Source organism: Salmo trutta, chromosome 24 (assembly GCF_901001165.1).
Source record: "Salmo trutta chromosome 24, fSalTru1.1, whole genome shotgun sequence".
In the NCBI taxonomy this organism is placed as follows: Eukaryota; Metazoa; Chordata; class Actinopteri; order Salmoniformes; family Salmonidae; genus Salmo; species Salmo trutta.
Window position 1 is genome coordinate 14,298,292 of NC_042980.1, and position 14,349 is coordinate 14,312,640.

General features: G+C 43.0%; 1 protein-coding gene across 2 annotated transcripts in view; it reads left to right on the forward strand.

Moving 5' to 3' along the window:
* myo3b (myosin IIIB) overlaps window positions 1-14,349 on the forward strand; it is a 97,742-nt gene that overhangs the window by 61,280 nt on the left and 22,113 nt on the right. The window contains exons 25-33 of one of the 2 annotated variants that reach the window (XM_029711107.1): window positions 2,375-2,395; window positions 3,308-3,385; window positions 3,673-3,878; window positions 5,686-5,797; window positions 5,927-6,089; window positions 6,321-6,401; window positions 7,899-7,995; window positions 9,494-9,533; window positions 10,395-10,515. In XM_029711107.1, coding sequence (XP_029566967.1) covers window positions 2,375-2,395; window positions 3,308-3,385; window positions 3,673-3,878; window positions 5,686-5,797; window positions 5,927-6,089; window positions 6,321-6,401; window positions 7,899-7,995; window positions 9,494-9,533; window positions 10,395-10,515 — 919 coding nt within the window. The remainder of the gene's footprint in view (window positions 1-2,374; window positions 2,396-3,307; window positions 3,386-3,672; window positions 3,879-5,685; window positions 5,798-5,926; window positions 6,090-6,320; window positions 6,402-7,898; window positions 7,996-9,493; window positions 9,534-10,394; window positions 10,516-14,349) is intronic. The other variant, XM_029711108.1, reaches the window with a different exon arrangement.

Genomic DNA, 14,349 nt, shown 5'->3' on the forward strand with positions numbered 1-14,349 from the left:
CACCGTCGCTGGACCAGACAGGACTGGCAAAAAGTGCTCTTCACTGAAGAGTCGCGGTTTTGTCTCACCAGGGGTGATGGTCGGATTCACGTTTATCGGCGAAGGAATGAGCGTTACACCGAGGCCTGTACTCTGGAGCGGGATCGATTTGGAGGTGGAGGGTCCGTCATGGTCTGGGGCGGTGTGTCACAGCATCATCAGACTGAGCTTGTTGTCATTGCAGGCAATCTCAACACTGTGCGTTACAGGGAAGACATCCTCCTCCCTCATGTGGTACCCTTCCTGCAGGCTCATCCTGACATGACCCTCCAGCATGATAATGCCATCAGCCATACTGCTCGTTCTGTGCGTGATTTCCTGCAAGACAGGAATGTCCGTGTTCTGCCATGGCCAGTGAAGAGCCCGGATCTCAATCCCATTGAGCACGTCTGGGACCTGTTGGATCGGAGGGTGAGGTCTAGGGCCATTCCCCCCAGAAATGTCTGGGAACTTGCAGGTGCCTTGCTGGAAGAGTGGGGTAACATCTCACAGCAAGAACTGGCAAATCTGGTGCAGTCCATGAGGAGGAGATGCACTGCAGTACTTAATGCAGCTGGTGGCCACACCAGATACTGACTGTTACTTTTGATTTTAACCCCCCCCCCCCCCCTTTGTTCAGGGACACATTATTAAATTTTTGTTAGTCACATGTCTGTGGAACTTGTACAGTTGATGTTTCAGTTGTTGAATCTTGTTATGTTCATACAAATATTTACTCATGTTAAGTTTGCTGAAAATAAACGCAGCTGACAGTGAGAGGACAATGTGGACTGCAAACAGGTTGAAGTTAACACATTTAGCAAAGATGGGATAGGTCTACTGTACATTTTGTTATTTTGTTTCTATAAGCTGTTTAACAAACTTTAATGGACTAACATTGGAATTGGAGTTGATTCCAAGGCAATACATAAAATACCTTAAATACACAACTCAAAGCAACCACATATTTAGCTATGGAGCACGTTCTGATTGTCCAGTTAGGGGCCAAGCCTTGACACACCCACAACTTGTTTATTCATCAAAACCCAGCCCTTTTGCGCCAACGCCAGCAACTGCGCCAATAATTCTGTTTGTGAAAATAGCTCAAATATTTCTGACACATCCCCCGAACCTATAGCACTACCGCCCAACGCTAAGATTGACGATTGCATTAGGTTTGTTAAAATAGAGCCCTGTGTATGAGTTCACAGGGATTACATCAAAAACAAACTGTAGAAATCAAACACAACATAGCATTCCCTTGTGACTGGCTATCCTCACTGTCTTGCTCGTGGTGCTGTCTATCTCCACGCTGTCTGGTAGTGTTGTTCAGATTCAGGCAGTTGTGACTGACATTCTATTTACTTGAGCTGTTAGTCCATTGTAGCAGCTTGCGAGATCATTGAAAACGATTTGAATCGTTTGAACATTGAGAACGAGTTGAGTCCAAGTGCACCATGCTCTACCCTTAACTGGGATCCCCCTGACACTATAAAGATGCATCGTTAAAAGGGGGCATATCTCAGTGTTTTACCCCATCAACAGCTTTTAGGAAGGAGGCTTTAAATGATGACGGCTGGTACGGTTTTCTCGTACAATTCTTATTGTAAAGAACAACATGTTGAATGGTAGACGTTTGATGGAACATCATGTTACAGGCCTCTAGCCAAAATGAGGCCACAGTTAGGCCATAAACAATTACATCCTGCTGCAGCCCTCTGAAAGCGTTATCTGGTTTTATATCTTCCCTATTAACTAGTGTAGTGAACCTAATATATAATAATGCTATATGCCATTTAGCAGACGCTTTTATCCAAAGCCACTAAGTCGTGTGTAGACAAACCTGCACACATGACTAAGGCTCTGGGCTCCCGAGTGGCGCAGCGGTCTAAGGCACTGCATCTCAGTGCTAGAGGCGTCACTACAGACCCTGGTTCGATTCTAGGCTGTATCACAACCGGCCGTGATTGGGAATCCCATAGGGCGGCGCACAATTGGCCCAGTGGGGTCCGGGTTAGGGTTTGGCTAGGGTAGGTCGTCATTGTACATAAGAATTTGTTCTTAACTGACTTTACTGACTTAGTGTACCATAAAAGTAATTATAAGAAAAATACTCTGTTGCTCTATTCATCTTTCACTGTCTGAACTAACCTCTTTTAAAGGGAAGCATACAGTAAAATCATAATGTCATGTTAACATTTTGTCGATTGTCAAATATTGTATATTAAGAAATGACTCACATTATGATTTTTGGTGTTATACCCTTTAAGGGAGATTTCAGATTCTTTACTTCTTGTCTATCCTCTTATCGTTTCCTTTTTTTCCATGTTTCTCAACAACATCTTCCTGTATTCAGTCTCCCAAATACCTATTGAAGGTAAGAACAGCCTATGGTTTTACCTTCTACCTTGTCTTGCATGACTTTCTTATTTTTCTCAGTTAAAATTTTTAACAACATTTCTACTGTTTCCAATGGTTCGCTACTGGTATCATGTGGAGGGGTTCAATTTCTCTGTGGTTTGACATTGTGACATTTTCATACACTCTTTGTAAAGCATCAAACCAACTTATGAGCTGCACTACTATACTTACTCTGTATAAAGAAAGTACACGGTAACGATGAGTCAAACTCTGAAATATGATTGATGTAAAATGCATGTTCTCCTTTGCCCAATCAAAATCTGTGGAAAGTTCTAAACAGTTAATAGATGAGAAGCTGGTAAAAGTTATCATTGCAAACAAATGATTGAACTAGTGCAGACGTATGGACGGCCCTTGTTAAAATACATGGGCAGAAGTAGTTGAACAGAAAGGGGATGATTGCTGGTACTTCTGTCTGAACAGCGTTCAACATAGACACTGTCAAGACATCCAATTACTACATGAAGTTGTTCAGAAAATGTTTGACATACCTTTCCCCCTGTGGTAAGATGAAATAAAGTATTAAGATATGCACTTTGCTGTGTAGAATTACTATAAAATATTGATTGCGTCATTCATTTTTATGAAGCCATGAAGTGTGAGGGCCATTAGAATGCTTATATTGTGTCCTCGTTAATCCGTTGTTAGAAGGACTATCTGGTTTGAGATGGCAAGCCTCATTATACAGTGCAGCGCTAGCTGCAATTCTCCCATGCCCCTCAGCTGTACACATCCATTCTCTACACTGTTGGCTTTAAGTGTTTATGGTGCTGATACCCTTCCCAGACAACACAGTACAAGCAACAATGTACTGTATTCATGTCCATCCCATTGTGAGGAAGGAATTAATGGGACAGCTTGTGTTTAGGTGGACACCATGGAGATGATGCGACACCCTGAGGAAACCACCAACATGAGGAGACAGACAGTGGCCTCCTACTTCCGGGTATGTATCACCATCACCACACACAACCATTCCGTTTCGGGAATGTTTTTCATTGACCTCTAATACAGCAGAAAAGGGTTTTAATTTCTGGGTCGATTTCTATCAAGCGGTGAAGAGCGTGTCAGTAAAAATATTGTTTTGCTGACACAATAACAAAACAGCATCAGCACAGAATCTGTGAATTCCGCGATGACAGTAGGAAGTAATGCATAATACAAAGAATAATCCCTGTTATCTTCTTTGCTCTGCCCGCGTCGCCTTGCTTTGTCTCCTCACTGCGTTGGCAGTACTCCCTGATGGATCTGCTGTCTAAGATGGTGGTGGGTCAACCCCACTTTGTGCGCTGCATAAAGCCCAACGATGACAGACAGGCGCTGCGCTTCTTTAAGGAGAGGGTGATGGTGCAGCTACGTTACACCGGGATCCTGGAGACAGTGAACATCCGCCGCCAGGGCTACTCCCACCGCATCCTGTTCGAAGAGTTTGTTAACAGGTAACAACTGCAGTGAGTCCGGGCGCCGCGGCGCTAGATGTGCGCGCCGAGTGCCGACACAACCCCAGTGGCAGAGCAGAACACGTGCACTGTGTGTGCTACATCACAAAAAACACGGCTTCCTTAATTAGATGGGAGTTAAAACTTGAGCACAGCAATAGGCTCACTAATTGGCAGTCATTAGTGATAGCGTAAGACTACATCCTGTACAACTCACTGGGTGGGTTCAACTCTCTTAACTGGGTGGGTTCAACTCTCTTAACTGCGTAGGTTCAACTCTACATTTCAATTCATCTTTCTTTACTATTCATGAAGGGTTTGTTTTTATGCTCAGTGTCCTGGACGCAGTCCATATCTGAGATCAAACCCCATTATTCCCCGAGTGGGTAATGAAGTAATGAAGAAATTGGGTTAGATACAGGATATTAGATAAGGTTTTTATTTGTTTTTCAAATGTCTGGCAACATCTGCCAGTGTGAGCATAATAAGAATTCCATCTATTGAAAAAAAAACAAGGATTTAAACCTTCCTCGACCCATCAAGAATAAAATACATACTCAAACTAGGTCCTTGGGAAACCGTAGGAAACCTACGTTTGACCAATTATCCTTTGAAAAATATTCCAGGCACCTCCAATGGGGCGCTTTAATATGATCTACAATTTAATTAGCTTGGGCTTGTGCTTGTGGCCTGTGTAAAAAGCAGTGGGACGGCTGGTTAGTTTCGCTGCTCCAGGGGAGCTTTTAAAAGATTGTGTGTTTAATTTAGCCGGATTTCAAGCAGGAAACCTTGAATGACCACATGTCGTTCTTCTGCCTGTCCCAATTCTCTGACGTTGTTGGTGAGGCTATTTTATTTGAGGGTTCACTTAGTTTGGTGTTAAAAGGGAGAGTGCATCACCTGACAATCGCCTGTTGACCCTCAGATAGAATGAATGTGTACGTGCAGGTGTGTGTGAGGAGGGGGGAGGGGCTAGATTCTCATTTAGCAGTGTTTAAAGCTACTGTCCTGTTGTGTTACTAGATTGATTTGACCTATCTGTTGTTTGGAGTATAGGAGACCATATCCTGGCATGTCCCTGGCTTTCAACCTTGCCATTGAATCTATCCCATCCAAGCCAGGCAGAAATAATTCTGACAGACTCAATAGTTAAACTGCACCTTTAGTGCAATACTGATTTAAATTTGTGCTCTCATATCAAAGACTCGTCTGATGTTGCCAAGGAGTGTGCTTTGTATTTACCATCAAAGAAAGAACAGGTATCAACAGGAATTAGAATGAAAGGCTGTAGGATGAGGTGGGGGGAAGGGGGGGTTCAAAGACGATTTTCTTCAATCTCCATTGTTGTTTTTCTTTTCTTTGACCAACACCAGAACACAAGGAATGAACCAGCAGTTTGGGAGCCTTGATGTCCCTGAACAAACAGTTATATCAGCTCTGTCCTATGCGGGTGTTTTATAAACTGTGACAGGCGGGACAGTCAAGGGCCTTAGACAATGAAGTAGAGACATGCACTGGAGCTGATTAACACAGATGGGCGTCATCTGTGTAGTGATTGAAATAAGAGCGCATAGTCCATTCAGAAAAGCTCAGACAATAGGCCTCTGTTAGTGACTCATGCCTCAGCGAGCTTCGTTTTCTTTGTGCACTGATCCACGGATGGCGATTGAATTAATTTAGATAGAAATATATTTGGAAGTTGTATGAAAGGCACGTTTCTGAACTGTCTGAAAACACGGAATCGCGGCAAGAAATATGATTACCTATGATAAAGGTCAGATATCTTTCCCTCTCCCCTCTTTTATAGGTATTACTATCTTGCTTTCCGGGCTCACCAGATGCCTGACACCAGCAAAGAAAATGCCGTTGCCATACTGGAGCGGGCCAAACTAGAGAACTGGGTCTTAGGGAAGACAAAGGTAAAGTGATGATGATTAGCCAGGGAAAATTATAGTGATTCTTTTTTCAAAATATACGGATGGCACCGCAACTTTGTCCATGGATTGAGGTGCTTCGATGTTAAGCTCCCTGGGTGTACTGTATGTCAGGTGTTCCTGAAGTACTACCATGTGGAGCAGCTGAACCTGCTGCTGAGAGAGCTGATAGCACGGGTGATGGTGATGCAGGCCTACACCAAGGGCTGGCTGGGTGCGAGGCGCTACCGCAGAGAGAAGGAGAAGAGGAACCGTGGGGCCATCGTCATCCAGTCAGGTAGCCATCCACCTGGCCTAATCTGGAGGACTATACTTCATAAAAGAGATTCGTTTGATAACCACAGTGTGACCCATATAGGCCAAAAGAGCAATGCTTCAGAGTAGATAATAAGACCTCTGAGAGTTCATTGCCACCTGGTTGTGCTCTGTTTTGAAGTGGGGTCTCATGTTGTATGTGCCGTCTATATTGTTTGACTGAGGTTGATCAGTAGCTTATTTCTCTCTGTAGCCTGGAGGGGCCACACTACCCGGCAGAATTTCAAGCGAACCAGAAAGGAGAGGGAAGACGCGGCTGTTTGCATACAATCAGGTAAAGCATGGCAGATGTGGTTGTATTGTTCTCAGAAGTACTCAACACACTAAATAGGGCACTTCTGAAAATGTCATGTACTTCTATATCCAAATGATGTGCTTTGGAGTTTTTCTTTATTTTTAAGAGAAAATTAATAAAGGTCTGAAAACCTTATGGTTTGATGAAATACCTTTTTGATCTCAATAAGCAGCCCATGAAACCGTAATAATTAATTAATAATGTATAAGGAAAGGCTTTTGAAAGTTTGGGCAGCATTTGGTCCCCATGTTTCAGAAGAACAGTGCATATTGAGATCCTTTTTTTCCTTTCATCTCTTTCCCAGTAAAGGCAAGAGAGGGGGGTTATCCCTTCTGTTTCCTCACAACTTCCTCTGTCAAATTCCCAGTCTATTACACTGCTCTCACATACCAGAAACAAGATGCCTTTTTATACTGTCAACCTTTTCATCTGAAATGTAAATTAATTCGTACTCAGTGTGCCTTGACGAAGATCAAAGTGGGCACATTAACCTTTGCCGGCCTCCCCCACTCCTTTGAGCCTCTCATTGGAGGACAAGGGAAGGTGCCAAGAGAGGGCAGGGGAGAGGAGGGGCAGAGGAGGGCTGGGGGGAGGAGACTTGGCATTGTTTTATGTGGCTCTCCTAAGGGCTGCCCTCATCTGGCACACGGAGCATATCAGTCGCCTGCACACCTTGTGTAAATGTCCTCCATTAAAACCCTTGTAAATAACGCTGTGGAATAGGTAAACAGGTTTTTTGGTGTGAGAAAAGCCCTGCTGTCGGCCCTCGCTCTTTATCTCTTTGTAGAACTCCATATTGACGTGTTTGTGTGTGGGCGGGCGGGCTGAGGAGAAGGCCAAACCTGACATAAGTGGGGCCTCAGCCCTCCGACGGAACACTCCAACACGCTCACATTGTGTGTTCACTGCAGCTTATAGCCTTTGAGGTGGGCTGCATTTGCATTTTTTAAATAAACAGATGCCTTTCAAATGTATGAGTCTGGTGGCTCCTCAGATCTCAGCAGGGCCTGGGGGGCATGCTAACCATCGATCAGATTAGACCATGGAAAATAGAGCTGCTCAACAATGTACTCCAACATTCTTTTTCACTGTGTATAATTTTACAACTAAAACACAAAGCCCTTTGACTGAATAGCGTGGCATGCTCTGTTTAGTGCCATCCATTAGGCTCCCCTTTTGTCATCACATATTGTTTTGAAAATGAATCCCTCCTTTTTGGATTGATGAAAAATTGACTTTTCTTTGTTTACTGAATTGTAAGTTACAAGGCTTTGTTAGTTGCCAGTCAGTAATTGCCCAAGCCACACTAATGAGTGTTCTTTAAACTATTTCAAATAACATCTTGTGTCCTTTTTCTTTGTCTCATCTAGTTTAAATTGTGCAGTTAAGCATAGCTTAATACTCTGAAATTAATTTAAATCCCAGATAATATCGTGTCGGAATGCATTGATGGTAGTCATATTACTGTATCCACAGCATACAGGGGCCACCGAGTGCGTAAAAACCATGGAATCCAGAGGCACAGATCTCACCCAGGGGCACGAGGCCACACTGACAGGAACGAGTATTTTGGGTCAGTTTCTTCATCCCTTTACCAGTGTTATATTTGATCTAAAACAGTTAGCTATGTTTTTGTCAGTGTGTGATTGTGTTGATGTATCCATTAGGCTCTAATGAGTAGGGTGCTCCAAAGTCTGGCCACAGACGGCAGGGTTCAGCTATCTCCATAGGGATGATATTCTGTGTTTTTGTATGTTTGTTTGTGGTTTACTGTAGTTTTTTAGTGTTAAGTGTCTCTGAAGGCCATTAGATCTGAGCCTGGTGTGCACCCCTGCCAAGCTCGTTCTCAAGTTGTTACAGAAGGACCTCCGGTAGAGACCACAGTCATGGGGCAAATGGGTTTGCATACCAGTCACTCAACTTGAGCTCTACTACACAGACCTCTTTCCTCCCCTCGTTAATGTACTGTTGTTTCAACCACTAGAGGAAGCTCCTCCTATTGCACCACGTCTCCTTTTTATAAATGTAATAAATAACTTTCCACCAAGATAGTGCACTTGTCTGACCGCAAAACGGGGCTGGGCCCTGAACTGGTCTCCAGATGTAAGAGCTGAACGCAGTTTGTGTTTACTCAGCGTATGGGCAGGCCAGTCATTAAGGAAGTATGTGTGAAGCAGGAGAACAGCAGCTGAACTGCAGTACACATGGTGTCTGGCCAGTGCTGCTCACAAGTCCAACCGAGCTGACTGTCGCACCACTCTCCTTCAACACTTGTTCTTTCATTCAAGACCACTATTGATTCTCTCTTGCCTTTTTATTTGGAATAGTATTGGTTTATTCCATAATCTTCAAATGTTAAGGGTATTATATATATATATATATTTTTAAAGGAAGTAAATACATAGGCAGTACTTGGGTTTGGAAGTATATTGCCAACTGATGCACAGATCCTCCATTTTGTTGGAGAAGCTGAAATCTTTATTCATTTCTGCTTTTATTGAATTTGTCGGTCAAGGGCGGCAATGCATCTCTCCAGACTCAAAGACTAGATTTCCACATCTGAAAATGTTATGCTTGTTGTATACCCGGGCTGAGAAGTTTTTCTTCTGGGAATTTTTTCTCCATGTTTACAATCATATTCCTTGGTGAGAAAACTTCAAACCTCAACTTAACAATTCTGTTTAATCAGTGTTGGAATCACTCCATATAGATTTATTTTGACGAGATCTGGCCAATTTTCCCCTTTTAAGATCTGTGGGCTCTTACCTACACGCTGTTACTTTCCCCTTTTATATCACTCAGTGCCTTGCACACTGTCTACGTTTGTGTCTATCTCCAAAGGTTTCTATTGCATCACACTGCCCAACCTGAATAATATTCCCCAGCTTTGTTCTGTTGCTCTACTGTGTGTTCAGTCGTGTGTCTATATGTCATATGAAAGAGAGACAAGATGAAGGATGGTAAATCTTACATAATAGTTTGTATATCATTATCTATGTTGTACCATGTGAAATCTATTGTGATAGGTGGTTTAGGATCAGTCCTCTAAACTCTCTTTTTCACCTTTGTAGGTATGATGGCAGACACACTTCCAATGATCACAGAGAGAAGGTACGTTTTTTTTATCAGAGAAATGAATATTTTAGCATAATACTGTACTTCTACAAAGCCCCTTGAACATAGATTATTCATTAGTTTTTTGAGTCCTTGAGACAAAAGACTTCTCTTGCTCCAAACTCCATCTCAATAGAGAGACAGGGTGGTACAGGAATGGGAGAATCAAAAGGCTGGAAATTCGCGGCTGAGAATAAATGCTTGCTGTTCCCGGAGGTGATTTGTCTTTGCGCTTCTCTTTCTACAGATGTTAGACCCCTTTTTGGTAAAGACCTGAGGTTCTTTGGTAGCACTTTGATATCCTGCTCGAATTCAATATGTGAAATAGAAGAGCCACTCCGTGACTAGGAGCACATCACAGTCTTTGAAGTCTGATCCAATTTTTGCTGCTCACCATTTGATGTTGAAAGGATGAAATGAGGAAAACGCAGTAACTCTGCTGAGCATATGTAAGATTTAAAAAGCAAAATCCTTTGGAGGATGTACTTAGAAATGTTAAGCAGATTAATACTTTCCTATAGCTCTTTTATTCAAAGGTAATTTCTTTATATGAGAGGTCTGTCTGTGTTGTTATTTTCAACCTCACAATTAAGTCAGTGTGCTGCTATTTGCAGGGAGGTAGGGGTAATAGCGGGGCCTATGCGATTGCATTAGCATGTGATTAACATTGCAAAACACATTCATGGGTTGTGTCTGCCAAAACAGTAAATTAAAAATAAATGCATTTGAATCCAGTATGACTAAGAAACAATAATAAATAGGCGGCCTGCTTTTACTTGTGTCTTTCTGTCTGTCAGTGTATTTTGTGTTTCCATTGACCAGTACTCTTCTGGCTGTGTTTATGCTTCTTCTTTAAAGGTTGCTCCCGACCGCCATGATAAACAACTGAGAAATGACAGCAGAGACAAAGTCAGAGAAGACACAGTAGTGAAGCCTTGTAGGGAGACAGGCAGCCTGCGAGACACACAGTGTAAACAAGGTAAGCCCGAGCACAGAGCTGAAGGGTGCAGGTAATTACGTAAGGAGACAGGAGAAATCCAGCTTTAATTGATAAAGTGCCATTTTTAATTCAGGAACCCTTTCATCCTTACCAATCCTTCCTGCCTTTTTTTGTTGACAACAAAGGGAGAAAGTATTATGAGGGATATTTATATGGTATTTGAATAACCTGGGCCAACTGGTCATAAACGACGTCTCATCGCAGGGGTTTTAGAAGTGGAGCTATAGCACTTCAAAGCCTCATTCTCCCACACGCCAAGCCCTTTGCTAAAGATCTCATCAATGGCTCTAATAGACACCCATAGTAACGGTGACAAGAAAATACACAAACCCTGATTTGTTGAACATATGTTTGGTTTGCTTTTTGCCCAAGGCGCTGAATTCCATTAATTCATGCTGCCTGGGAGGCTGAGTGGGTGGTTGAGCAGGGGGCTGCTGATTACGGCCGTCACCCAGCCCACCACTAGCCTGCCTGGGTAATGGGAGCCCGGCCCTTCATTAATGTTATTATGAGACTGAGGTAAGAGACGGAGGTGGAATACCGTTTAGCTGCACGACCGGGAGATTACGCGGATTAGACATGATAATATAACACAGACAGGGCTCTCCAGCGGGCGCGGGATTAGTGTCAGCATGCCACAGCAGGTCTGGGTTAGATAGCAGCTAATTCGGTAATGCTGGATACAGGTGACCCCCACTCTGAAGCACCACTGCCGCTGACAAGGGACTGCTTTTAAGAATTTATGATGTGTGAATATGAAGGGAAATGCTGGAAGGAATAGCAGTTTGAGTTTAATTTCATTCATTGAAATATGCATTTAAAGTGTTTCCCCCACTGTAGTTCCCTGGTTTATACTAGCAAAAAGAATTAAGCAGTTATGCCATTATAAATTGGGAAAATATTAATTAGAACTAGCTAGGTCCATTAATGAGGTTTGAAATTCCCTTCTCCTGAGAGCAGGGTAGCTGGTTTCGGGGCAAAATGCTAAATGCTGTGATAAAAACATTTTCATTTTCCATAAGCCATGGGCTTTCATAATGCTTCACTTGTGTTGTGTGTAGAGGTCACATAGACTTTCAGGTATTCATCATCTCTTTCCTCCACGTTTATATTCTGAGGTCTGCTTATGGCTCAAGTTGCTTTCAGGAAACCATATTTGAATACGTTGAGGGAGGCCACGGTGGCTCAGGCACCCAGGGTACACTTTGATCCCTGCAGATCTGAGGCCTTTTTTATCCTGAGGTTGAGCGAGTCATGGAAGCCTGGCCCTGCCAGATGTTTGGAGACCAGGCTTCTTCCTGTGTCTCATCCTGCCGACGCCCCTGGTGAACGCTTATATTCTGGGGCTGAGGTGAACCTGGAGTGTTTCAGGACACCAACAGAGAAAGTAGAAAATTAGCCCAGGAAATTCAAATCCGCTTTGGCCAAAAGAGCTCTGTGGCACGACCCGGAACCTCTCTGCGTTTGATGGACGCTAAGTCCCTTCTAAGTTATTTAACTGAGCTCAGCTGTGCTGTGTGGTCCAGGACAGCCCCATTTGTGAAAGCAAGACAGGAGGAGATTACCCTTAGTTTCAAAGATGTCTGTTTCAGTGTATGTTTAACACAGGGCTAAGGGACTATCCTTCAGCTTTAGCCAGATACCTGCAGTGCTGCCTTTTGTGGAAGGAAGAAGGAAAGAGAGAATTAAAGCACTCCACAGACACAGCCCTTCTTTACATCCCACTGGGCACAAACTGGTTGAATCAATGTTGTTTCAATGTAATATGTCAACGTATTGCAATAAGGAATCTGTGGAAAATACATTGGATTGCAGAAAGTCATCAACGTAAACTGTTGTTTTCAACAACAGAATTATGACAGTATGGTTAAAATAATTATACTTAGACAAAATTTGTATAAAATATGTTGAATTTGTACCTTTGAAACAACGTCAGATCTTCAACGTTATATCCACTATCAGAACAAAAAAACAGTAGGCTGGGCAGCACATCCTACTGGAGAGTTGATTTATCTATAGCAGGGATGGGCAACTTTGATGGGGGTGGGGGCAACTAAAAATCTGAACTCATCATGAGGGGCTGCAGTGGCTTGCGGGTCTGCGTACCCACATCCATACCCACACAAGCTGTCAGAACCCGTCCTAGTCTTTTGGGTGAAATTTTGTTGGGGAACCCCCTTGCGAGCAAAGCATTTTAGCAGCCCCCCTCTTGACAGAGGAGACATTCCTGCAATTCTACACATTTTACCATGGGGTGTAGAGAATAATAATAATAATTTCATGCAATTCTACTCATTTTGCCATGGCACGGAGAGAAAATGTTGCAGTTTTACAGTGTATTTCCTGCAATTCTACAGATTTTGCCATAGGGTGGAATTTTTTGTTGTTGCAGTTTTTAATATAATATCTAAGAGTGACTGACAAAATCATTGGGCCAGTAATTTGACCATGATTGCTAGTTTAGATAGCTGACTAGACTAACTTTCCAATCTAAAAATGGTTAGCTGACATGGGCTAGTTGAGTGACTGTCAGTAGCTAGGCTTCCATCCAGTTGGCGACAGATTTTAATGCAAATTTTCCAAAATCTGTATAACAGACTTGTTGCAGATAAAAATCAGTGTGTGATGATGTAGTGCACACAAAATGTACTTTTAAGCTTACATTTTCATGTACCGAATAAGAATCTAAAGTTTATTGTACTTCCATCGCATTTTCAGCTCTACCTTTTTCTGGCACCACTCCGCCAGGGCCCTCACCTCCTCCCTGTAGGCTGTCTTGTCGTCGTTGGTAGTCAGACCTACCACTGTTGTGCAAACTTGATGATTTAGTTGAAGACGTGCGTGGCCAACCAGTCACGGATGAACAGGGAATACTGGAGGGGGCTGAGCACGCACCCTTGTGGGGCCGCCTGTGTTGAGGATCAGCACAGTAGAGGTGTTGTTATCCTCTTACATCTACACGTTCCGCTAGCGGAACGTCTGCTCCAATATCCAATGATGGGCGGGGCGCGAAATACAAACTCCTCTAAAATCCGAAAACTTCCATTTTTCAAACATATGACTATTTTACAGCTATTTAAAGCAAAACATTAGATTATGTCAGCAGAGTACCCAGCCAGAAATAATCAGACACCCATTTTTCAAGCTAGCATATCATGTCACATAAACCCAAACCATAGCTAAATGCAGCACTAACCTTTTATGATCTTCATCAGATGACACACCTAGGACATTATGTTATACAATACATGCATGTCTGTTCAATCAAGTTCATATTTATATCAAAAACCAGCTTTTTACATTAGCATGTGACTGTTTCTACTCCATATTCCCAGTCATCTTGCCGTGGTTAAATGCGGTGGTTTGTGCTTTCAGTTTTGCACGAATGCTGCCATCTATCCACGATTTTTGGTTTGAATAGGTTTTAATAGACAGTGGGAACAACATCCCCTATACACTTCATGATGAACTCAGTCACTGTGTCAGTGTATACGTCAATGTTATTCTCAGAGGTAACCCGGAACATATCCCAGTCCACGTGATCAAAACAATCTTGAAGCATGGATTCCAATTGGTCAGACCAGCATTGAACAGTCCTTACCATGGGTACTTCCTGTTTGAGTTTCTGCCTATAGAAAGGGAGGAGCGGGATAGAGGCATGATCTGATTTACTGAAGGGAGGGCAAGGGAGAGCCTTGTAGCCGTCCTGGGAAGGGAGAGTAGCAATAGTCGAGAGTTTTTGAAGCGCGAGTGGCGCAGGCACTCGTTGATACTTGTTGTTAAACGTTTTGTAGAGATTTACTAGGATTTGCT